At 39.0% G+C, this 27066-nt stretch overlaps 1 protein-coding gene across 1 annotated transcript in view; it reads left to right on the forward strand.

Annotated features, from left to right (window-relative positions):
• Positions 1 to 27066, forward strand: part of PHLPP1 (PH domain and leucine rich repeat protein phosphatase 1) — a 135818-nt gene that overhangs the window by 57127 nt on the left and 51625 nt on the right. The window contains exons 2-3 of the mRNA XM_030265406.4: positions 15661 to 15857; positions 17867 to 17992. Of these exons, the coding sequence (XP_030121266.4) occupies positions 15661 to 15857; positions 17867 to 17992 (323 nt within the window). The remainder of the gene's footprint in view (positions 1 to 15660; positions 15858 to 17866; positions 17993 to 27066) is intronic.

Consider the following 27066-nt stretch of genomic DNA (forward strand, 5'->3'; position numbering starts at 1 on the left):
AGCTGTCTATGCCATGCTGGATAAGTCTTAGATAGCATCTTTTATCTTTCAGCAATATACTTCAGAGAAACGTGTTCTGTTCCTCTTTTGTTTTCATTAAATAATAAATTTGGCATTGCCTTGGAGCATTGCTGTCCTTTAGCTTAAGGAGAAATTTAGAAGAATAGACCAAATAATGTCCTTATTCAGCCAGAATATTTTTATTTGGATTGTGTAGATAAAGCTGATGGTGACTTGATAAAGACTCCTGTGCTTTGAAAGGACAGATTTCTTGAAGGTGCTTTTTTCATTATTGTGATCTTTCCAGCCAGATCCCTCTCTAAAACTGCTGCTGTCACATTTTTACCTTTCAGCAGGTTTCCTTTACAGAAGAGTTATGAGCCTGTCTGATGCATCTCTGAGGAGTTTATATTTAGTCACAGGGAAACTCACTGTTGCAACTATTTCCAAGAAATATAAATGTAGTCCTGAGCTATTGTACTGAGGTTATCATTGTGACAGTACCTTGGTAAGACTCGTGAACTTTGCAAGTAGATTTTGAAGTCTTACTTCAGGTATTGAATTGTATTTACTTTGTTCCAAAACCAAATTTTTTCCCCCCTAATGAGTGTTGGATGAACACAGCTGCTCTTCTTGCAGCTTGCATAGAAAGATTTAGAAGTAATTTTTTGCTTTCTTTCCTTTTCCTCTTTTTTCCCCCTCTCTGAAATGGTAAACAATGCATAAAATTTAGAAGTCAAGAAAAGTAAGGGATAGAAGTTTGGGTTTCAATCCCATATCCCGAGGCCTAGCACAATATTCTCAGATAATTTCCACACTCTCCACATGCAAACTTTACTGAGGGAACATGAGAATTTTCTTTCCATGCATTGGATTCTATATGGTGAAAACTTAATACCACGTGTGAGTTCAGAATGTCTTTTTTGCATTAGCTTTAAATGTCTTAGAAAGGATCATCTTCATGTTCATTATGAATTAACTGCTTCTAGTACAAAAAACCACAAAGAAAACCAAACAAAAAATACAGTACAGTAGTACAGTCTTCTTCAGAGGTGATCTATGTGCTAGGTTTAAAAATACTAAGTTTTATAGATTTGAATATTTCAAATTAAGCTGTTGAGACCACTGTCTCTTTCAGACAGTTTCTCACTTAAAAAGCTAAATTGTTAAAAAGTTATGTTTCCTATAGTGCTTAGGTTTTGGTGGATTGATGAGTTTATTTTCCAAAGATCCTCAAAGGACTTTGAAACTACATGAAATCCTCAGACTGGACTTCATGATACAATAAGACAAGACCTTTGTGACAGCTGCTAACTCATGGCATCCTTGGAGCTGAAATCTCCAAGTCTCCAAGTTCAAATTCAAGCAAAGCCTATTTTTTGGAGAAGAGTGGCCAGTTTTGTTCTCTTTTGCTTTGTTTGTAGCAAATTCTGGTTGGCTTGCTGTGTATATTATGGATGTTAGAATATGCTGGCCAACATTCCTTAGTGCTGTCCTACAAATTTGAGGGCCTTTTCCCTACAGATTATTAGGACAAGCTTCCCATAGTTTATTTCAAATGTAGAAATTTGTCAGGCCTCTGAAATTAGTCAGCAATATGGCACTCTTGGTTCCAGGTTGGCTATTGGTCTGGTAATGTGCTTTGTATAATTTTTACTATGAATTTTTTAAGGCAGCTTCAGGGAAGTGATCTCTGCCATATTAAGTAACTGTGGTCGTGGTCTATGGGATAAGCCTTCCTAACAGAACTTTGGGCTGTTTGTGTCATTGCTGGGGAGGAGCACAAACCACTGTGGAAGCCAGCTTGTGGAGACAGTGGTGAGTTCTGCCCTGGAAGAAGCAAAACCTGAGGCAACGGATTAGTAAAAGCATTTCAAGGAGATGGAAAGAAAGTGGATTATAGGGTAAAACAACTGGCCAAGAATTGCTGAAATGCCAAGTTGTATAAATGTTTGAGTACAGTTGCTATGCTTGCTCAAATCCTCTCTGCTTGTGAGCAGTCTAAACAACTGTATGCTTTTGTAGGAAAAAGACTATTAAAGTAAATGTGAATAGAAGTGTTTTTAAACTCACCTAGTGAGTTCTCACATTATATTAACAATTCTAATAGCAAATAGTTCAGTAGAGCAGTGAGAGAAAGTATGTCTAAGCAGCTTTTCATACTATGAGTTAATATGCAAAATGCAAATTGGATGAGGTAAACTACACAGTTCCTTTCCCTTGATTACATTCCGGGTCACTGGCTTATTTGCTTCAAAAACCAGCAGGAGGCCACTATAAGAACTAAGAGTAGAATGTTGAGCAAGACAAACTGGGCCAGTAAGGGGAGATGTTTTCCTGCACTGGAGGGGCAATTCTCCCTCTCCTTCCTACTTCCCATTACACCTTTGCAGAGGTTCCCATGGTGTAAGACTGTTCTCAAGCCTTCTTCTCTTCATCTGGGTTTGACAGCAAAACTAAACTAGAGATGCCAGTGTTCCTTGAAGCTGAAAGCCGATCCTGATGACTGGCTGCCTTTTTCTTATGCTGCCAAGCAGTTGATTCCTCAAGTTTTGGGGAGATGCTTCTGCTGGTGGTAGTTTCCCTGCTTGGTGTTCCAGCCAGGGAAAGCCTTCTCTCAGGGCAGGGCTGGATTTTGGGAAAAGGTTCTTCCCCTGAGGGCTGGGGCACTGGAACAGGTGCCTCAGGGAAGTGGTCAGAGCACCAAGCCTGGCAGAGTTCAAGAAGTGTTTGGACGGTGCTCTCAGGTACATGGTGTGAGTATGGGGATGGTCTTGTACAGGACCAGGAGCTGGACTCGAGGATTGTAATTGGTCCCTTCCAACTCAGCATGTTCTGTGATTCTGTGATTTGATAATTTTTCATTAAAAATACTACAGGGAATAATTTTATGGTGTTTCAGTTTAGTCTCATTGTTCCTTATGTAGCTGAATGTGATCTGTCTAGCTATCTAGAAATCATCTACTAGTTAAACTGCCTAGAAATTAGAGTGCCTCATTAAATCTGTTAATGTAGCAATACTGCATATGAATTTTCCATTAAAAAAATTCAAAACGTGAGTTCTACAGATCTGAAGTATAATAGAAAAATGTTCTTTTGGAGGTTGGCAGTGCTTGGCATTTTGTACCCAATATGCTTCCCATGTGCAAAGTAAACACTTTGTAATTAAAATTATTGTTTTGCCCCTAATAATAAATATCACTGAATAAATTCTTGTTGCTGTGATACTAGAAATTAAAATACTGCAACTATAATGTATCCTTGACTTCTTTCTTTCCTTTCTTGCTGAGGTGGAGATGAAGATATCTGGAACATAAATAGAAAGTGTCAAAAAAAAAGTCTTCAGGAGTCTCAGTTCTCCCTCAAAGGAGGGTGAGTGGGCAGAGGAATCAAAATGATAGTATTTTGGGAAGGATTCTTTTCAAAATCTGTCTAAATGCTTTTCAAATTTTATCCTGCAAATGTTTGTGAATGAGAGGATCACAGACCTTTCCTATGGTTTTTCTGACAGTGAAGCTTCATGTGTGTTTTAGAGAGAAAAGCTTTAATACTGTTCCTTGTTTTGTGGATGTGTGCCTGTATCCACTCACAGAGTAGATCTCTGGAAAGGGGAGGCAAATGAGGTGGTTTTAATCCAACATCTCTTGTTCCTCCTCTCTGTTCAGGAGAGATGGCACAGGAGAGGATTTCTGACATTAGGATATGTGTTCATAAAGTCTTGGCCATTTGCATTCCTCTGCATGGAGGTGATCTATGAAAAGGCTTTCAGAAAGACAAATGTAATGTGATCCCTTCCGCTGTAAGGAGCCAGGCACTTAGGACAACTGGTCAGCGAGAGTGGGCGGGTTAAAGTGGAGAGCCTGCTTAAATGAGATCTTGCATTTTTTAGGTTTTACCCCTGATTACAGGGTGGAGGGTTCAATACCGTTTTAATAAGACTAAGATGTGCTGAACTTTGAAAGGATGTGCTTTAGAGGGGAGTGGCTTTGGTTTTGTTGGGGTATTTTTGTTTGGTTTTAGATGCTAGCATTGGGCCAGGATGGATGGTAGAACAGTTTCAGTTGCTCAGCTTTTTTCAAAGTAAACAGTTTAACTACTGTGTCTCTATGTAGCCACAATATTTTTTCCAATGGTAGAGAAAGTATTCATTTCTAGGGCAGCAAAACGAAATACTATTACAGTCTGACCACAATCAATATACTTAAATGGACTTACTTGTGCTGTGTATTATACTGAACATTGTTCAGCTGGACTGCTCTTGTGGTATTGAGAGGTCTTGGATTCAAATGCCAGTAGAGATGATGTTTGACTTTCAGGATGGGGTCTTCCCATATGGAGTTGGGCTTTTCAGACTCGTCTCGATATTTCCACTGAAAGGAGAAAACTTTGACAAGTAGCCCTAACTTCCAGTTGATCCTACTAGTATGGCACAAAGGACTCATGGTGGGTATTTATGGATCCTTTTCTAAAATTATCAGGAACCAGAGTTACAGTGGTGCTCTGATGAATTTAAATTCCTGAGGTTGTTTTTAGCACACTCACTTTCCTGTCAAAGCTGAAATTTATGAATTTGTTTTGATTTCTCCTAGATAACTTCCTGAGGCTTCAGGAGCTCCAAATAAGACTGTGTACTTGGGAAACTGGACCTTTGTACAGGCTTTTTCCTGCTCTTGCTATGGGTGTGGGAATTTTCAACATTTTTCTTACAGGGATGTATAGCATCCAAGAAGAAACTTCAGACTGTAGTCAGGCTTATGAGCTAGTACTTGTGTTTATCCTTTCACAGACCCATGGAGTGCTTTGCACAGAAAACTGATGGGTTTGGAGATGACTCAGATGTGTGATAGTTGATTTAATTTGAAAAGGGAATGGAAAAAGCCAATGTCTTCTGTTTTTTTCCTCTCCTTTGTAATGAAACCGTATGATGTGCACTCCTAGACAATTCCCATATGCTATCCAGTTACTCCTAGTCTCTGAGGTAGGAAAGAGAAGAAACTCTGTCAAACCTGATATCTGTGGGCATGTGATAAATCTTCTCTGCCTGTTTCCAGGAGTAGAAAAGCATTGAGAAAACGTTCTCTTTCATGTTTCTTCATGATGCATATCTCTCCCCACTGTTTCCTTCTTTGCACTTTATAAAATCAGCTTTCCTCCTGTCTTGTGTTTTTTCTTTTTGCTCAGGAATGTGGTCTGAGGTACAGAATTTTGCTGCTGACACACGTTTAATGTATATCAGCATAATCCAGCCTTTGTCATGTAAATTTGAAAAAAAGAAAACACTTGAAAGATTGAAGTCAAGTCAGCGCTAATCAAAGGGTCTGTGTTCTTTAGCAAGGAAACAAGGTGGATGGCTAGAAGCAGGCAGAAATCCAGGTAGTGGAGCTTTCCAAGGGTATCTGCAAATCCCGGCTCTCCTTTTTCATCATCCAGGCTCCTGTGTGATTCTTTGAAGCTGCTTTTGCTGATAAGAGAGAAGTGAAAAAGAAGGGCTGTTAAGGGTGGTGTGAGGAACAGTCTCTACAGTGTTGTAGGAGAGGGAGAAAGAGGCAGCCGAGAATGTCCTTGTGGCTTGTTGCAGCTCTCGCTTTCAGCTGAATATGTACTCCGTGCCTACTTACTGAAGTCAGAACCAAAACCATTATTGCTCTGACTAGCTCCTTAGAAGATTTGTATGAGCATACTACATAAAATCACATGCATGTATAAATATTGATGACTAGTACATGGGAAAAGCGGCCAGGGTATAAACATAACATGTATGAACTAAGCTTATCTAGCAAGTTGTGAACACATTAGCTGATACGATGGAGTAAGATTGGATTATAAGGTCAGCCAGAATTCCTTCTAGCAATAGCTTGAAGTCTCATGTTAATGAAGCTGAATTTTCAATGGCAGATAAGTCTGACTAATTGCTTGTGCTGTTTCTTCTGGCTTTTGTATTTCTCTGTCTTTGTGCAATTTAAAGCAGTCACTCAATCTTTACCTACTAGTTCCTCTCTTTTTATTTATTAGGTATTGTGGCTTTTGATTGTAGATGTTGCCAATTTGAAGTCCAGAATTCTGGCCTTCTCTTTGCAGGGCTAAACTTTGGAGGGGCTTGACTGGACAAGTTACACATTTTTCAGTATAATTTCATATCACAGTTATTTGTGATTTTTTTAAACTAGACATAGTTGAGATGTGCTAGTAATAGCTGTGCAATACTCCACAGAATTGGTTTGATATAAGCTGTTTATCAGTTGGGTCCTATGATAAATCTTGAGTTTAAATTTTGATCTTTGCAACAATGCTGGTACAGTGGTAGGAAATGTCATACTTAAAATGTTTTCCCTTAATAAGGATTTAGATTACTACGTGCTTTTAGATATGTAGGATGCTTGACTTGTTTCTTCTGATGAAAGAACAATGAGAAAAATCACTGTACTTGGAACTTGAATACATTTAACACACAAAATACCTTAATCATCTTGCAGTTGATAGAATTTTAGTCTAGAATACTTTGAAAGATGACATTTCTGCTATGTAAGAAGTTCATACAAAACAATTCTTGACCTAGCATGCACATGTGTTCCTCTGTAGCTTTTTAAAAATGCTTGATTACCCACTTATTCCCTCCTTGGGGCAAGGCAGGTACGTTCCAAGGGCATGTGGGGATTTGTTAAACTTTTGCTGGTGAGGAGCATGGATTCCTACATTTCTGTTGTAGTACTAAGGCATACAGATGAGCTGCCAGGGGCTGTCATTCTTCCTTTTCAGAGGAGTTTGCGTTCAAGTGGTTATTTTGAGCTTACATTGCCATGCTTCATGTTGAGCATCTAACATTGATAAAACCTGAAAGCTGCTACTAACTTCAGTGTAATTTTCCTCTTCAATTCCATCAAGACTCAAGCTTTGCCTGGAACAGTTGGTTGGCTCAGAGCTTTTGCCAATACAGCAATTGCTTTAGACAGGATAAGTATCCTTTGGGAAGCCAGGGATTTTACCGTGCTTGTGGCTTTATTGTGCGTTGGGAGTATAACAAGTAGAATTCAATTTTTGCATGACTTCACCAGAAAAAAAGTGCATTTTCAGCATTTTGTTCAGCTGTGCTTTATAGGGGCTGAATTGGGATGAAAGGGGAAAGGTCAGTTGAGCATTCATTGGGTCCCATCCTACAGAAGCTGTACATGCTATCATTAAAGTCATGGCAAGTACTGGTGAGTTCATAAGTATTTTTTTTTTGTCCAATCTATTACATTTTCACCTCTTTAATATCAGTGTATAGACTGTATAACTTGAAAATGGAGTTTTTTGAGGCCATCTTAATAAGGGACAACTTGAAATGTATTGCTAAAGTATTCTTCTAAAGAAATGCATGTAAGGAATTTGACCAGAATTTAGTGCAAGTCTTCCCAGTGTGAGACTCATTCTGTTTTAAATTTACTTTGACCAAAAATACTTGGCAGATTATGTCACTGAAGAACTTAGTCAGTAGCTTCCTTAAATTAATCCAAGTTCAAGATGGGAAAGTTGTTTTAGATAAGACTTCCTGGAAGCCTCTGGACCAATATTGCAGCTTTTTGCAACTTTGTTAAAGCACAGGAGGAAGATGACATTTTTTTCTTGATGGTATATATTCAGGATATTTCAGTTATTTCTCCTTGGAGAGGTGACATATGGTTCTTTCCCAAAATAGTTGGTATTGAGTTTTGCTACTGGAAAGCAGGTGACTCTCACTTTTATAAGCTTTCTTAAAAAGAATAAGATATTTGAACAAAACAACAAAATTGAGCCTGTATCTCCATTGTATTTTTAATGCTAGCAGAAGTTTGGACATCAAGTGCATCTTTATTTTGCTGAAGTAAACAACCCTGACTCCATGTAACTTATCTGGATTTCCTGCAGACAAGTGAAGTGAAGGGGGGTGCGTAGATCTGAGAGTTTGAATGTGAAGGCCCCATGTTTCAGCTGCAGGAGTAGTCTGCAGGGATAGATGGGGTGAAGAGTTTAAGAACTAGTTGAATTTTCAGTTTGTTGGGGGTGAGTCTGTGTTTATGGATGTTTCCTTGTACAAACTGAACTTCAAAGTCTGTCAAAATAACATTGAAGCTGCTAGATCTTGAGTTCACTTGCTATAATCAGAACAATTGCATTCCAAGGCTTTGTGTTTGCTGTCTCTACATAGTCATCCAGATGAATTTCCACTGTGCTTGCGTGCTTTTGATTGCAAATAGTGTCCTGTCCACTGCTACATATCCTGCTTTAGCTTGTTGCCTTTATTCAGTCATCTTAGTGTAGGAGTTGTGCTGGTTAACAATGACTTTTCAATGAATTCTGCCGAATCACTGTTAGATTTCCCTTCAGAAGCTTTTGCTTATACACTTTTGATACTTAGTTTTTGACATTAGAGGTATTACAGCCATCTTCCATGGATCTACATGACACTTGATAGAAAAGCTTTTCAGAGAAGTAATTTTTGTTTTGCTTGTGATACCCTTTGAAGTGTTGGTACCATGGTTTTAGGGCTCCTGTGTCAAGATGGGGAGTCTTGTTGAGAACAAGATAAAAGGAATGATCAAGTGAACAAGGACTAAACTCTGTCTCAGTGGAGAAAGAGCGATATTTTCTGTATTATGAAATACATACAAACCTTTCCTCCAGTGAGGATTTACTCTGAAGTGGAAGGCAGGATTATGGCTATAAAGCTATTAACTATGGTTTTTTGTATCATACCATGCAGTAGTAATGCTTCCTTTTAAGAGTGATCTTCCTGTAAAGTAGGAGGAACATGTTTCGCAAAAGATAGTGTTATGTTCTTGTCTGTGTTCTACTCTGCCAGTTTTGTCTCAGACTGAAAGTTTCCTTAAAGAAAAGAATGAATTTAAGAGAGTTCAGTAAAATTCATCATTTGGAATCTGCTTTTCTTTCTCAGGTGGAAAGTCAACAGCCTTCAAGTAGTAGAGCTTGAACTGCTAATTCCTAAAGGAAACTGAACTACTTCAGAGTTTCCCCCAGCACCCATACAATACAGAGTGCAGCAAAATGAGGACTATAATGAGTAAACTATGGAACTATGCTGATAGTTACATGCCCTTAAGAACAGTGTAATGGTGACCAAGGCCCTCTTTGAGCAGTATAGAATTAGTCTGCAGCCTTGTGTTAAGTCTTGCAGCAATCTTTAAGAGTCTAAGTAGATTTGAGGGCAAAAATTCAATTGCTGATTTTGGAATGATTTGACAGGTGAAGCTTTGATACATATTCTTGGTCTGTTACCTTTGCAAAAGCAGCCTGCTGGTAGAGACTGTCAGGTGAATCCTTGGTCTTAGTTAAATATAAAACCTGTTAATTCTGTGCCTTTATTCCTAAATTATGACAGTGTGGACAAGAAAAAATACTTCTAATAAGCATTTGTCTGTATGTAGGTTTTCTTTGTATGTTTCAAATAAAAAAAGATGGCAGTACAATAGTTTGAGGTTTTGCTTGGTTCTTTTTCTTTCCTCTTCCTTTGCCACCCTCTTTTTTCTTTCTTAAATTCAACTTGCTGCTTTATTTTTATACATCTCATTGCACTGGGGCTTGCCTGAAGTCATCACTGCTGTCCTTAGTTTGATGAGAATGAAAGGGGAAGCAGCCTTACATGACTGAAAAGCTTCAAAAACATTGCATGAAGCTACAGGCAGTAGCTTCATCTGTATTTAATGAAAGGGCTTGAGAAAAAGGAGAAATCTGCAGAATGGTCTGGCAGTAAGGTTTCAGCAACAGCAGTTGCGGCGTAGCTTCCCAAAATGTGGGCAAAGACACTCAAGGGCTTTCTGTGTTTTGAGCTAATTGAAGCCTCTTTGCATTTATATTTAGTCAGGACCAGCGTTGAGCTTTGATTTGCAGGTTTGCAGGCAAGGTGGGGTGAGGTGTTCTGGTTTTGGTTCAGTGGGGATAGTGCTCCAGGTGTGAACTCAGGGGCTGCCACCCACCCTGCTGGCTCCCCCTGACCAGCCAGGGAATAGCCCTGCTTTCCCAAGTAGATTCAGATCAAAATCTTCAAAACTGAATGGTGTTTTTTTGGTGTTCTTTTTCTCCAATGAGTACAAGAATTGATATTCACAGAATATTTTTGTGTGTAATATCTTGCTTCTGAAATGACTTGCTGAAAGCTGTGGGTGGGTTTGATTACATATCCTCTCCAGCAGCAGCCACTGTGTCACAGATCTGGCCCCTACGTGCCATTCCTCTGCTCTCCATGCTGAACGACTCACCGTGAGCTGTCCCTAAGGCCTCTCAGTCAAAAGGAGAAGCAAGAAATGAAAGCAGCAGCCTGTTTTGTCTGAAAGGGCTGGGGGACACCTTGCGAGGAACAGCTGATGTGGTAGGGCTGATGCAATGCTGGCTTCTGGTCGGGGCCCAACACTGTGCAGAGGAGGACAACCTCTGTAGCTGGCCAGCTCTAGCAGGAAAAGTACATCCCTAAATTAGGCACTCAGAGCTAATTCAGTCACTTCTGAGAAATCTCAAACTTTGACACTATTCCTACTGAATAATAACTTAAGCCTCTCTTACTACTGGCAAATACCCGAGATGGCTTGGGGCGGGCAGTCTCTCCAGCTGGCTGGGCTGCCTGCACCATGCAGGTCACGAGGAATTTTTAGTTTTCATTCCATCAAACCAATATTAGTAATAAAAATAAGACCTGCTGCACAGAAGTGAATGTGTTTTTTATGTCAACACTTTTCCCTGCTCTTATTTTGGTAATGTCTTAAGTCGCTCTTTAGAGACAGACTTTATTGGCTGTACTTTTCAAACGGGAGGGAATACTAAGTACTTGCAACTTAATCAGCCGTATTGCTGAAGAGAGGGTTTTTTTCTCCCCAAGTACTTTTATGTCCCATAATGAGCTGGTATTTTATAACTTCTGATGGTAATGTATTCCATATGCTTTCCATCGCTGGGATAAAGAGCTTTACTCCAGAATCCAAAGCAAGTGTCTGTGGGTATTTATTTAATAAGGTTTGAAGTCTCTGCACCAAGCAGGATGTCAGTGTGTTGTGTACCCAGAGCTTCCTGAGGCTGCTTGTGGTGAGATCTTAGTTCTTTAACATCGTAGAAAGATTACTCCTGTTCCATCCTGCTTCATATGAAGCAGGGTAGATTCTGTGATTCTAAAGACAGTCCTGCTGTTTCAGTGAAATTCCTTGCTTTTCTTCATCCTTGTGAATTTCGATAGGTTCCCTCCAGGACTCTGGAGGAGTTAAAACTGAGAGGAATTCAGCCATGAACATCAAGATAGCCAAATGAGTGGTCTGCTCATAATTCCTTGAGGCATCTCTTCTAATGCCTTGCACAGAACAAAAGTCCTGTTGTGGGGGTGCTTAGGAGTAGCTGTGGTCTTGGAGACTTGACAGGAATGAAAAATAATCTTTTTATGGTTTCTTGCTAAAACACTCAAAAGAGCTTTGGTTGGGCTTAGCATTTGAAAAACATTTTCTGGTATGTGACTCTTCTGGATATTCTGGCTTATTTGCCTTCACTCTGATCAGTGCAACAATAATTATATTTTAAGTTTTTGGCAGGATTCAAATTTATGTTTCAAGTCACAAAGGCTCATCATTACCATTTTATCTGGCTTTGGTATATTATCACAGGCCCCTGTGAAAACTCATTTGCTTCCTTCACAGTTGGTTAAAACCGAAGAATCATCTGTATGTGAATCTCATGCAGCCTTCTAAATCTTGGATGGGAGGTCTGTGTGGCAGATTGAGAAACATAATTTCAGAACTGCTGGTGCTTTTACTGAAAACTGTGCTTCCACTGGCACTGTTAGAGGCAGAGTTCCTCAAAACCAACAGATTTTTGGTGGTGATGCTGTAGTTGTGCCATAATTTGTGATGTTTGGTTCGTGGCCTAAAAGCATTCTGGTGTACTCCAAATTGCTCCCCATCTTTCTGTACACTTGAAAGAAAAAATGTCATTTGCCTTCTGATTTGATTATTTTCCAGGCCATAGAAAAGGCAGGTGCAGTTCTGAGCCTTTCCCTGGTCCTCCACTCCCCAGCCTGTCAGGGATGAGTCCTCTTGCAGGAGACTCTGCCACCTGCTGCCTTCCTCCCTGAAGTGAGGAATCTAAGCCAGCCTTAGATAGCTTCACTGTCTTTCTAAACCCCATCCCACTTCTGCTGTGCCAGAGCTCACTGACATTTAAACTTTTCCTGCTTTTATGCTCTCTTGGCAGCTAATACCTGAGCTCTTTAAAGCTCTGTCTGTCCAAGCCTATTTTTTAGTAGGCAAGGCTGCAACTTTTCAAACTGCTTTTGCTCACAGTTACCTTCAAAAAATACTTTGGCAGATGTACGAATCTAGGAATTTAGTTCCACAACTAGTTGGTATGTCCTTGATTAACCTCCATTTAAAATCAAAATATGCTAGTGGCTTTTGACTCTTTTTTTTTTTTTTCCCTCACTTGCATGATAATAGTATCATAGTGCTTTATCAAATATCAACGATGACAGTCCTTAAGCAGGAAGAAAACTGAATATGTGAGCAGATTGCATCTCAGGCAACATGTGATCCAATATAAAACATGAGCTTTTCAAGTTAGAGAATCATGGAAGAGCCCAGGTTGGAAGGAACCTTGAAAGATCATCTGGTGCAACCAGATGGTTGGTTATGTAGTGAAGTAGACTAGAAATGGAAGAGAGAAGCCATTTGCTTTAATGAAATAGGTCCAGTGTTTATTTCTGTATAGTCTCATCAAGAACCTTCTGGCTTTCACTTAGCAAAGGACAGTACTTGCTGGGAAAAAGCACCTTAAAGCCTTTGAAGGGTTCCTTTGAGTTTAAAGGTGGGGTTTTTTTGTTGGTTTTTTTTGGTGTTTTTTTTTTGTTTGTTTGTTTGTTTTTTGGTTTTTTTTTTTGTATTTGTAGGTGTAACTGAAGGTTCTTATTCCAGTAATTTTTTAGTCAAATATGAATTTTGAGAGAAAATACAGTTCATATCTAGCAGGAACACCTCTAGGGATAGCACTCTTCCAGGTTTTTTAGTAAACCTTTACTAATGATACTAATTGTTACTGTATCTTGTGACTTAAAAACTCTGAGAATTTACATGAAATTTTATGAACTACTTTTTAGAGACTTCTGTGTAGTTTACAGTCCAGCTGTGCCTAACATAATGTACTTAGTCCAAGAGGGTCTGGTCCTAAAAAGCAGATTTCTCAGGAATTTGAATTTATTTTCCCCTGTACCTTTTTCCAAGATTAGCTTTTCAGTACCCCTTGTGAAGAGTGAGTACCTAGTGTGGTAGTCTTTTTACCACTGGACTAGGCAGGATCCTTGATTATCCCAGAATGCTGCTGTGTTTTCCTACCAAACCTCTTGGCTGCAGCACTGTAGGCAGAGCTTCTACTCTTTGCTATCCACGATATTCCTGAAAAATTTCTGAGGTTTGGTGTTTTCCAGGACACAGGTCTGCCCAGATTAAGTGCAAATTATGCCCTTTGTTCCTGAATGTTTGTGAAAGTTGCATTTGGTTATGTTGAAATGCTAAATGAGCTTGTCTTCCCAAGAGATTGAGTTTATGCCTTAAAGTCTTAAGGGGTTTCTATCAGCAGCATGTTCCGCTTTTCCTGGGAAGTAACAGAGTTATAAAACAGTTATAAAACAGACCTGAGAAGATGATCATAAAATAAAATTGTAAAGGTACAACTGCATACATCCCTGACAGCTATACCTTATACAGTTGTGTTACTAGTATTTACCAAGCACTTTTTACTCCATTACAGAGATGTGGTTGTTTGTGTGTATTCTTTAATCAGTGTTTTGTGGCATTCTGCACAAGCTAGATAAATTCTCAGTTACTTTTAAGAACTAAATGTTTCATATTCCAAATGTAATGTTTGGTTCAGCTTTTGTGTTTGTTAAGGCTGAGTTGCTTTTATTTACTCACTTGTATTCTCTATCAGTTGTCTTGTGGCTTTGCATCCATTAACATAACAGAGGGAAATGCCTAACATTTCCCTCTGTTAGGCAAAGAGTTAATCCACAGCTTCTGTGGTTGGATATGAATTTGCTTGGCAGTGTAACTACTGCTTTCCTGGAGCACCTATTTTTGAATTTGATGCCGGTACCTTGTGGGCATTAAAGTTTCAGTGTTTCAGCTTCAAGCAACAGTGATGTTCCTGCAGATCCAAACTGGCAGACATTGGTAGCCTAAATGCTAATGTTTATTAGAGCAGAGCAAGGCTTGAGGGTAACTGTGCCAAGTGTTGGCTCATTAAATTGGCAGGAAGAGTCAAAAAGGCTGCTTTTAAAGATAAGGACAAGAATTGGCTTGGGCTAGGCAGGGATGAGAGAATGGCAGTGGATAGGGCGTGTGGTAGATGTCTTCTATCTTTCCGTAGGTAATTTGAAGGCAAGAGTAGATTTATTGAGACAAATGAGCTGTCATGCAAGCAGGAATAATAGCAAGTTGAAGTAATAGTGTGCAGCACTAGTCACTGCTGGAGATCAGTAGACACAACTCTGAAATATTAGTGTTGCTTTTCCAAAGTCCTAATAAGTTATTAATTCCTTGTTTTAAAGAATTTTGGTAAACATTAGTGCAGGGAAATGAATGACTTATCTTTTATCATGATGGGGAAGCTACTTGAAATTAACATACTCTTTGGTTTGTTTATCCAAGGGAGCTTCCTCCCAAGGTTCACCAACCCTGGTCTTACATAAATTTGAACTGGTTTAACCTGTTTAACCTTAGCTCTTGTCTCTGTTTTCGAAATACTTAGATGTATTTGGATGACTCAGATCTGGGCTGGACTGTTTAGGGTTTGATAGGGTAACGTGGTGTAGATAAATCAGATTAGAATGAGTAAATTGTGCCTCTCATTTATATCCTGAAAGAGCAGAGATGAGAAGTGCTTGTCTTTGCGTTGATATTTTTCTGCAGAGTAGAATCGTATTAATTGATTAGATTAGTAGAATCTGAGACATTTAAAGTCATTTAACAGATTTGGTCTAATTAGTAGTTATGCTAATAATCTGAACTACTAAAAATAGTGAATTCATTCTAATACAGACAAAATAACTTCACTCTTTCCAAATCTTTACTCAGACTAAAGCAGGGTCTTTGAGGGGTTTCATCTAGGTTGCACCTTCTAACATAATGACTGTGTGTGCTGCCTCTGCTGTGGGGTTTGGACAAAGCAGTGTGGGCTGGGGGAGGTAGGACCTGTGTCCTTCGGGAAACTTTTGAAGCTGTTTGAACCACAGCCTGAAGGATAGCCAGAAGAGACATGGAAATGCAAAGATACGGGTCAGCATACACTACATCACCCCCTTCTGCAATTACCACACACCTTGTGAACTCAACAGGAGCCAATTACTTATTTTTGCGGATGAACATTTGATTTCCAGGTTCCAGAGAGAAGACTGATACCATTAATTGGTGCTTCTATGATTATTCCAGGTTATTTAATGTGACCTGCTCCTCGTGATACCAACCTGTCATATCCTTCTACCTGGAAGAAGACTGTACTGAAGCTAATATTAAATTACCTGCTTGCATGGTTTTGAAGTTGTACTTCATTTGCCATGTTGCAGTTTATAGCTTGAAAATTCATGATCAAGTCTCAGGATGGCTTGAGTGAAAGAAACAAAGATTTTCTGTGATTAAGTGGATGCTTTTGTTTCTATTTCAGGAAAGCCCCACAGCACTGGCAGCTCCGAACGGATTCAGCTCTCAGGAATGTACAATGTTCGAAAAGGGAAAATACATTTGCCAGTCAACAGATGGACAAGACGCCAAGCTATCCTTTGTGGAACATGCCTAATTGTCTCATCAGTAAAAGAAAGCCAGACTGGAAAGATGCATGTCCTTCCTTTAATTGGTGGAAAAGTAAGATATTCTATTTTATTTATTTTATTGGTTAACCCGTGTCTGTTTATGAAGAGAAGATTGCATTCAATTAAGGTGATTCTGACCCTCCAAAAGCTTGTTTCTATAAATGGGATTTTCAAAGTATATAAATGACTTTTGATTATAGTTGGTCATATTTAACAATTTAGAATGTTTGAATTAATACTACAAAGAAAAACAATTGATCCACAATCCGTGTCTTTTTCTTGTGTGCAGTGTTAAGTGGTTTATATATGCAGTAGCATACAGCCAAAGGATACATGCAGGTGCATTGTGTTATGATCTCTGCTGTTCCTCCTCATGCACATTTTATCCATGCTGGGTTATTCTTAAGTTCTGAAAATTAATAAATAACGTCATGGGCTTATTCTGAACATTGTGGGAGTTTTGAGTATTGTAAGCTAACAGCAACAAAGGTTTTTCCTTGTGAAAAGCTAAAACCGGACTTTTTTCTGGTAGATTACATCTAAAACCCAGGAGTTCCAGACTGAACATAAGGAAATTTATTTTTTCCCACTAGAATGGAGACTGAGCACTGGCATAGGTTACCCAGATGGGTGATAGCATATCTATCACCCCTGGAGATACTTAAAAACCATCTGTACATGGTCCTGGGCAACTGGCTTTAGATGGATCTACTTGAGCAGGGGGTTGAACCAGATGATCTCTACAAGTCCCTTCCAACCTTAACTCTTCTGTGAAACTAGTGAAGACGGTAAGATTACAGCATCACTGTTTTAACCTAAGCAGTGTTTCAGGAAACTTTTACTGGCTTTTTAACTGAGGTAATGGGAAGAGAATCATCATCTTGAGGTTGAATTTACACCTTAAGTAATCCTCCTTTACCTTACATACTGGTAAATTGAATTCTGAATAGTTATTTGGAGAGAAATAAGCTTCACAGTATTATATATGCAGACTAGAGTTGATTCATTAATATTCTATACTAGCAGTGTGAAAAGCAGAGCTGCCTTCTACGAGCTGTTTTTCCTGCCTCTTCTATGATTCTTCACATGATTCTCCAACTCTTCTTGGGAGATACTGAAGTAAAAACATTGTTCTCTTTTGGCAACACTGTGTGTGAACTTTGGAGAATGAAGTGTATTCCTGGCTGTAGGTTGCTGGAAAGGACAGGATTAAGGTTCCCATCAGCTTTCTCTTTGAGATGAATATTCTTTTCATTTCAATATATTTCTTTAATTTTAAAACAGAAAAGATTATGTGCCATTTTAGTTGCTTAATGTGGAATTTTTAAGCAGCTTTTGCACAGAAATGCCTTATGTGATATAAAACATTCAGACTGTGTTAAGCAGAAAGTTGACAACAAATTCTAAAAGAAAAGGATAACTAAGCTCACAAAAATGTACTGAGGGCTTCTGCTGACAAAGCTTGGGAGGAGGGTGCTTGGCACAGAACTAAGTGTTTTTTAAATTATTGCTCGAAAAATATTCTTCCTCATCCCCATAAATACTCTGCACTTCCTGGTTTGCAAAGGCTTTCCAAAATGCTGTACTGAGACATTGAGACCATAAGTTGTGTGGGACTTCTCGTGTATGGTAGCAGAATGATGTACTCTGGGTGTTTTTTAACAAGTTGAGAAATGCCAAAGAATTTAATTGGGCTGTAAGAGAAGCATTTTGTAAGCCTGTTTTTAATAACCAGGGAGTATAAATTGTATTTTTTTTTAGGTTGCATAAAAACAGCCTTATATGCGTTTCATTGGCAAACCTTTTATGGTGTTCAGTTTCTATTAAAATGTTTATGTCCTTGGTGGTTTTCTCCGTTAGTTCTGTCCTCCTTCTGTTCTCATTCCTGCTTGTATGGATTTCATGAATATTTGACACCTGAGATCCAGCTTGGGTGTTTGAGATGGTTAGTCCAGCTCTACTTGATGATCTGCTCTTGGGCAGACTTTAACTTTGCCTTGGTTGAGTTCTGCAAAGACTTTTGATTCTTGTTGACTCATGGTTTTTGTGTCTCTGCCGTAGGTGGAAGAAGTGAAAAAGCACCAGCACTGTTTAGCATTTAGCTCCTCTGGACCTCAAAGCCAGACCTACTACATTTGTTTTGATAACTTCACTGAATATCTGCGATGGCTGCGACAAGCATCAAAGGTGAGAATGCTGCTAACTCTGGTGTGAATGGGATGTTTGGAGAGTTTCCTCCAGTTCAGATTTCTCCCTGCAGCAATACTGTTCCTCTTCTGGATTGGCAAGAACTGCTGTTGCTGCTGTTCTGTTGCTGTTGTGTGGAAATACTCAGTTTGAGAGCTCTTGGTAACAGGCAATAGGAAGGTGAATTTTTCTGCATTTACACCAACACTTCTTTCTACTGAGGTTGTTTAAACAAAGTGCTGTACTGAACTTCTTCCATTTTCTTATCAGCTGGATGGATCATCTGAGATCATTGTAACAACAAGGATGACAAATATAACTGTCAACATTTCAGTTAAAAAGCTTTTTTCCAATGTTATTAAAACCTGAAGTAATGTCAGGGTTTCTTAAATTCATTCCTCACATAGAACCTAAATATTAAATTTCTACAATAAAGAATTTTTTTCCTCCTTTGAAGTGTTGCTGAACCTCTCTCTAGTTAAATAACTATTTGATTTTGGGTTATTTGTAATAAGCAAATAATTTTTTGTCAGTGAAAAAATGTTACTAACTAAAACCTTTGTAAAGTAAATTTTATACACAATTAATTATAGGAATTTAGGACCTTCATTATTTCATTTAACTCTTCAGTTCCACTTTCTGTTGTTGAAAGGTATTTTTGCAGTTGTCTGTTTTATCTCTTAATCCCTGCCACTTTTTTGCTAAAGCTTTATATATCTTGAACCATTATATTTTTCATACTTACAACTGAAGATTTTTTACTGTGCTGTCAGCATGCTGTATTTGCTTTTGTAACTGGCCCTAAACTAGTTCATTGCTTTTGTACTTGATAGGACTCTCCATGCTCTTTACTATGTAAAAGCAACTTAGTTTTATGTAGCAGTACTTAGAGACCCTCATGTAGCACTTGATCTGTTTTGTCTTTAGATTCCAAAAATGTATTTTCCAGCCGATTGCCAAGGATACATCCTAGGTTGTGGGCTTTTTAAAGAGGTTTGATTGGATGTCAAACTTTCTTCAAACAGTAACCAGCACATGCATAATTTAAAATGTATTTTAGGGTTTTTTTTTTTAGTAAGTTTTAAAATTCTTTTTAAAGAAGCTGTTCTGGCATATCTGCTTAGGTTTGTTAAGCCTCAAGGTAAAAATCCCCAAGGCATGTTTTATGAGATAGTGAGACACAGTCTGTCAGGTTTTTGAGTCCTTGCTGCTTTGGGGCTGTCTCTAGGACAGTAGTGTCCTTTCATCTCCAGAGGGTTTGACATCAGATAAATGAAAGGCAAATCTAATGAGTGAGGAAAACAGTGGAAAACAATGAACTTCAGAGCTAGAGATAAATGGCCAGAAAGCCCCTCTGAATTACTGACAGCATAAGCTTGTTCTGTGCCATGCTGTGCTTCTCTCTTTCTCCCTGGTTTACCCAAATGACTAACAGCATTGGGATGATAGCCAGCATGAGAACATATCCCCATGCACTCACGATAACCTCCCATTCTTATGTAAGTGTCGAAAGAAAATACATAGTTTCAAGTGTCTTTTCAGACTGTCAGAAGTGAAGGAACTTCTATGCTATTCTTTTAGTTGGTAAAACATGCTTAGAGGAAAAATAAAAGCATTTTAAACCCCAACTCCTCAGCCCCCAAACCTGAAACTTGGCATTCTGCATTCATGGATTTTCAAACCGTGCTTTGCCACTTCAGGTTGTTTTTTTGATGTTTGGGGTTCCTGTCCTGAGACTGAAAAACAGAAACAAGCATGACTGTATGCAAGGCAGTCGTGTGGGAAGTGCTGCACAGTAACACTGTATGTGAAGAACAGAAACAGGGAAACTAGTAATCCTGCTAAGGTAAATCAGATTTCCTCCAGCTGGTGCTGTTTGTGTCAAAGTGCGTAATTGTGAGGTGCACCACACCTGATTTACATGTATAAAGAAATGACAAAAGTTGAATCTTCAGCTCTGTAGTTCAGGCAAACTAGCATTCTTAATGCTGGGAACAACCCCCAACATTTATATGAGGAATTCTGCCTCAGGTGTTTGGAAACTAATCAAGTTCAAAGCTGCTGAAATAATCATGCTAACCAAGAAAATACTGTGTAAAGTACTGTATTTCTAGAAGCAAGCAAATTCAGGAAGGGGGATATTATGGCTCTGAAACTTAGTTTCTAGTTTCTCACTATGGGCTAGGTCACATGGTGCCTACAGATTCTTCCCTAATATTGGTGTTGTATATAGTACCTGCACTTTTGTGAGTTGTTATGAATAATATTTGACTGTATTTTAAATATAGATGTTATTTAATGACATCTGTTTTCAAAGTGACATTTGTGTTTACTTATATTCAGTGGTCGTTCTGCAGAGTAGTTATTCTCCTTTATGCTCCTGATATGTGCTGCTGAAAACTGAGGCTTCTGATTCTTATTTAGTGTAATGAAAGCTTTAATTATAAATTTTAATGCATAAGGAAATCCCTGGTAAAATATTTAGTTAAAATTGCTCAATTTAGTTTTTAATGATGAAAAAAAATTTCATGTCTGTCTTTGGTATACTTCAGAAGAGCTAGAAGATGATGTTGTTTCAACTTTTAAATAACAAGCTCAATTTTGAAAGGAGACTTGCAAAGAATGCTTGCTCTGCAGTCTTTCTCCCCACAGAATATTGGCAATGTTGACTTTTTAGTGGTGTTTCAGAATGAGACAAATCCCATTGCATCACTCCTACAATAAATATTTGTATGCTAGAAAAGATTTGAATTTGTGTTTGTGGAGACTGGGGTTTAATTTAATTAAAAATAAGCATTGCTACTGTATAATCAGATTCATTCTAATAGTGGAATCTAGCATAGCCAAGACCACTCTCATGCTCTGCCTCTGTAAATTTTTGGAAGGTGAATAGGTGTTAGGATTGGTTCTCCTATATGGATGTGTCCTGAGGTGAACAGAACTTCTGTTTTCAGGACAGACTAGAATTATTGCACAAATACTGACCTAAATATCGAACTTGGTGACATACTTATTCCAACTAGGCCAACTTTAGATACACTGATTTAGCCTCAAACAGAATATTTTTAAAAGCTGGAGATGTCTTGTTCGTTAATATTGATAGTTCTATACCACAGTGCATTTCTTTCCTTTTACTTTCCAAAAACTGGAGGGCTAATTAAGGAAGCTTAAAAGGAAAACAACAGCAACAGATTTGGTCCTTTGTGATCTAATGCATTCGTTCTCTTGCCAAATGTTGAAAAATAAGCTTATGCAACTGGGAAGGGGGAGCAGAGGGGAAAGAAAGGAACATCTTCACAGCTTTAAAGAATTTTCTCTGCATAAAGTTGTCATGATGGTTCTGGAACTGGCACAATTACTTGCACAGCAAATCTGCCACTGTTTGCTACTTGAATGTCAAATTCAGAAGGACAGGGCAAAGAGCATGTGTTTTAACAGTGAGGATGATGTGATGAGGGTGTTCCTCATTTGCCACTTCCAAAAGCTGAAAAGCTACACCCTTAATGTAGAAGAGAGAGGGGTGTTATGCATACAGTGTTAGGGAGTGGTGGGACTTTACTGTTGTGAGGCTTTTTTTTTTTGGGATGTGGTCTGCTGTTGGATGCTTCTAACAGCTAAACCTAACAATTTAAATTTGTGAAATTTCTGTTTTGAGCATTGCCTATGACACAGTTCATGACATGGATTGTTTGGGTGGAGTATAAAAGGATTAGCAATCCTCTATGTTCCAAGGCATGCAGTTAAAATGGGATGTCGAGGTCTGCCTTGGAAATTCAGTATTGCAGATACATTACAGATTTTTATCTTCTTGGAAGTAGTGTGCCCTACTACTGAGCATGCCAGGATAAATTATGTGTCCCCACAGAACTTCTCTCCCCTCCTGGCTGCAGGAGAGCAGGAAGTGTGTCAACAGCTTCATGTGACAATTATTTCCTGCTTTAGTGCTTGGTTTAGTGGGACAGGTGGAAGAAAGAGAGGCGATGAGGGACAAGGGCTGTGAACAGTGGATGTCTGTGTAGGTAGGGAGAGATGTACAGGCACGGAGCCTTGGGTGTCTGCACACCATTGAACCAGAGCTGGACAGCTGTGCCTGGGAATAAGTTGTCATGTGGAGCTTAGATGCCTTCACATAAAGAGGCCTGCTGTTGAAAATACAAGGAATGTCCAAAAATAAGATTTAAAACCTATGAAATTTAAGAGTTTTTCTTGTGTGCTTTTATATTTTCCTTTCCCTGTTTCAGTCACCTCTGTGTTAATGTCTCTAGTGGAAGTGTGTGGTGTTCCAAACAACCATAGCCTGTGAAAAAGTAGAGATGATGTCAGTGTGCATTATGTTTAAAATATGGTAAAAATAGCAAGAATAGCAAATTAACTGAGAAGGGTGTGCTGCCATGTTGGCCTTATTCCTTTCATGTCAGTGCAGAATGCTCTCTTCACATATGTATTTGCACTGTGAAACTAGCAGAAAATAAGAACAGATTAGAAATTAACTTACACTATACAAGTAAGTAATGCAGGATCCTCTACAGTTGTAGTCTCCATCTTCCCTCAAGTTGTGTAGATATCTACCTGAAGCAGCAGTACAAAATTAATGGTTTTGCTTTTGTTTCTCTAAAGTTATCTAGTTCTGACCATCTGCCTCAGTTTTCTGATTGCTTTTTCAGTACAAATTTGACAGAGGCTGTTGTAAAAGGGGAGTATGAGCCCTGTTAAATTGACAAAGCTGATCTAAAACTATAGTGATATGATATTTATTTCTGTTGAGGAGAAAAGGTTTGAGTTCATATTTGGTGCTACAAATCACATTTATATATATAAATTCTACAGAATTTAGAAAATAATTCCTGACCTTGACTGCAGTTCTGCAAAAATATTTCCAAAGTGGGAGACCAAGATGATAACCTTTTGGGTGTGTTTTACAGAAACTGCTGAAGAAATGCAGTAAGTAACAATTGAGCATTACTGCTAAAGATGTACCTGCTTTTCAGCTGTGCTTCATCCACCTTTGAGACAGGAATAGATTATCAACTGTGGGACTGCTTTTTCCTTCAACACATAAGATTCTGCTAATTAATTAAAGTGATGGGGTATAAGGTATATCCACTTGTGCATATAGCTTCATCTTTAGTTCAGATGTTAGCATTTGTCTTTCTCCTGTCAGCCATGGTCAGCCAGGAAAAGTTGTGTGAGAAACTTCCACACCAGCTTCATTGTGGAACACAGACTTTGCAGAGCTTTTTAATACAAAATACAGCTTTGAGTCTGTAAAGAAGGTTTGAAGCCACTAATCACATTGTTAAGTTAGCCCTACATTGTATTTGCCTTGGCTTGCCCTCTAGGTGATTGACCTATTTCATATGTATTTCTGGATACTATAATGAGCTGTCTTCACAGAGTTCATCACTGCAGTCATTTTTATTACAAGCTTCAGTTGTTCCTGGAGGCATGAGGGACAGGCTTTTCTAATGCTTACTGGTCAAAATGGGCTCAGAATACATTTTTGCAGAGCTTTGATAACAAATCAGCACCAATGGTGAGTGTACAGCAAAATCATATGCAAGGATAAAGTAGTTTATTTTAAGTTATTTGGAGTGTTACTTGTTACAGTGCTGACAACTTTTATGTCACTGTGCACTGTCTCCTCTCCAAGTGTCTGTTAAGCTCCCTAAGCAATGAATAGCCTTCTTCTGGAGGAGTACTGTGCAGAATTTTACTTTCCATGCAATTTGAATTTCTAGATTAGCATTTTTGCTTCTACCTTTTGCTCTTGGTTATCACCTGTGGTCATTCTACAGGGAATTGTGAACAACAAACAGACTATTTGTGTTGGAGTTAGTTTCTGACATTTCCTTTTAGCTTTATAGTCTTAGTCTGTGTTTGAATGTACCATTGTGATTTGGGGCTACCTGGTTTTGTGTGTGTTGGGAGCAGGTTGGAAGTCAGGAACCTGCTGGTTGGTCACTGTGAAGGTGACCATGAAGTACTTGGTTTGTTTCTTAGGCCAGTTGAGCTTGGAGGCTGAAAAATGAGTCTTTATTCTACTATGACCTAAAAATTAGTTTTGTGTACTGCCAGCATCAGTGGGCATGTTTTGAGAATAGCCTTTAAACAAAGTTTGTTTTCTTTGTGAATAGCAATTTGTATTTCTTCACACTTGAGACTAAGCAGCACCATTAGCCTGTTGGAAAAGTTGATTCAACATCTAGTCAAGGAAAGAGAACCCAGAAAGATTTTCTTGTTTTTCAGTGGGTCTTTTTTTGAGCTGATCCTTACTTACAGGAAATACGATGACTCTAAGTTTAGTACAAGGAAACAATTTTTTCCCCTAATACCATAAAATGACAATGTTGAGATAATGCTTTTGCTAAAAATAGATCCCTAAAAATAAACCCATAGCTTCCTTTTGGTGGTGATTACAAGTACTCAAACATAAACAAGCCACTGCTTTCCATGTGGAATTTGACTTCCTTTTCTCTGTGTGTGTGAAATCTTCAGTGTTCGGGACCTTTGCTCTGAAGTCATATCTGGTCATTCTTGCTGTTGTTGGCTTCTTAAAATCTCAAGTGTGAAAGCAAAAGATTGGGCAAAGCAAACTTGAAGCCAGTTTTCTTGCTCTTTTGATGATAACACTAAAAAGTTTTCCTCCTCCTCTTTCCCTGCAAAGCCTATTCTTTTTTGCCTTTTGTTATTAGAGGTTAGTTGACACTTTGGAAGTTTAACTTCTGGGCGTGTTTCAGTGTAGTCAGACTCTCTCTCTTAATGGTTCAGAAGGGAAGCCTGATACTGTGTCTCAGCTGATTAATTTTGCATGTCTAAGCAGTTCAGCTGATTTTAAAGTGTAATGGTGACTTCAGGCTCTTCATTTGTGTTTTAGAGAAATTACAGTTTCACTGTTTTGTTTTTTTTTCCTTCTTTTGCTGGAATTTACAGAGTCTGTGGTTCTTGTTTTGAGTTTGCTGCCTTCAGTTAATAATGATTATTGAAGTATTGCAGCCAAGAGTGAGAACAGAAAACTAGGTATCTCCTGCACATCTGGAATAGCATTCACTTACTGTCTTTTGAAGCCTCTAAATCAGGTTCTGGTATTATTGAAGCTGAATTTGTACAGCTCTTGCATAAATACGGGAAAGTATCACCTGGAAGCTCAGTGAGGTATTGCATATGTTATCTTTTAAGGTGTGTTTTAATCCAGAAGGATCCTAAAGTGTTTTCAGTAATCTCTGGAAGTGGAAGAGCAGAAAGAAGTGGGAGAATGAATTGTAATGTTGCTCTTAATGAAGCTCAGGGGAACCAAGTGTCTGCAGTGAACACATCTTGTAAGACAGGAGGGGATTGTAGGGACTGACATATTGCACAGTATTGTGGTGTGTGTAAGGTGTGATAATGGAGTTGGTCTTGAAACTGAATGGCTGTAACACTGAAAGCCTTTCCAAGCAAAATCTAGCAGCAAGGAAGAAAGGAGAAGAGTTTTTAGCAAAACCTAACTTTAGGGACATTTACTCTCCTTAGGCCTCTTCTGTAGTCAGTGGAGAAGGATTAAAGTCTCCAAGGAGAAGAGGGAATGAGTGCTGGAGACCAGTTTTTGGCCACATGCCAGTAGAGCTATATCCATGATTATTTGTATTGCAAAACACAAAAGGTCAGAGGGCCTTTTGAGTTACAGTGGCATAATGGCATCAAAAGAGTTCATCTCATTGTGGAATTAATACATGATACATCTGTGTCAAAGAACCTAGGTCAGCAATTGAGGGCCTAGCATAATCTCTTGCTTAACACAAACAAAAAAACCCTACCACCCTCTCCATGTGGGACTGGGGAGACTCAGACAAGGAAACTTCCAGTATAAGTCTTATTGGCAAGAGTCTGAAATCTATAGTATATCACAGAACGGTTTGAGTTGGCAGAGACCTTCAAGAGTATCTAGTTCCAAAATTCCCACCATGGGCAGGGACACCTACCAGTACACCACATTGCTCAAAGCCCCATACAATCTGACTTTGACCACTTCCAGGGATGAGCCATCCACAGTGTCTCTGAGCAACCTTGGATTATCTTTGTGGCCTTCCTCTGGACATACTTTAAGAAGTTTATGCCTTTATTGTGTTTGAGACCTTAGACCTGGATGCAGTACTCCAGGTGGGGTCTCACAAGGACTGAATAGAATGGGAGAATCATGTCCCTTGCCCTCCTGGCCACATCTCTTTTCATGCAGCCCAGCCTGTACTTTGCCTTCCTGGCTGTGAGTGCACATTGTTGACTCATGTCTGGCTTTTCATCAACCAGAACCCCAAGCTGCTCTCAGTGACGATTTCTACCAGTCTGTTCTTGTATCTGGGATTGCCTCCTGACCTTGGTGCAGACTTCCTAAACTTCATGAGCTCTTGCGGGCCCACTTTTCAAGTTTGTCCAGGTCCCTCTGGATGGCTTCTCTTCCTTCTGTTGTGTCATCTGTAAGCTTGCTGAGGGTGCACTTGATCTCAATATGTCGTTGATTAAGACATTGAAGAGCATCAGTTGCAAGACCTGTGATCCTGAGGGCCATTACCCTCCACCTCCCAGAGAACCATTAACCACAACTTTGGCTGCATCCATCCAGCAATTCCTTATCTGCAAAATAGTCTCCACCCTTCAAATCCGTGTCTTCATGGTTTGGAGATAAGGGTGTTGTGTGGGACTGTGTTGAAGGCCTTAGAGAAGTCCAGGTGGACGACATTAGCTGGTCTTCCCATGCTGACTGCTGCAGTCGCTGTCATAAAAAAAGCCACCAGATTGGCCAGGCATGGTTTGAACTTAGTGTTTTGTATGTGCTTTAGTATTGCTTCCTTGAGGATCTGCTGCATGATTTTCCCATGCCGAAATGAAATAATACTGAAAGAAAGTCCTTGTTGGAGGGCTGCTCATTGCAAAGTCTGTGTGCTTGGCAGTACAGCAACTTGTCTTAGTAAAAAAATAAACCTAACAGGAATAGTAAAAAGAAAAAGGCGTTTTTCTTAATTTTTATTAGACTGTCACCTCTTTGGCAGTATTTACAAATGAATTATTTTCAGTCAAGCTGTTCTAAGGATGTTAATATT

Source organism: Taeniopygia guttata, chromosome 2, assembly GCF_048771995.1.
Source record: "Taeniopygia guttata chromosome 2, bTaeGut7.mat, whole genome shotgun sequence".
NCBI classification, from domain to species: Eukaryota; Metazoa; Chordata; class Aves; order Passeriformes; family Estrildidae; genus Taeniopygia; species Taeniopygia guttata.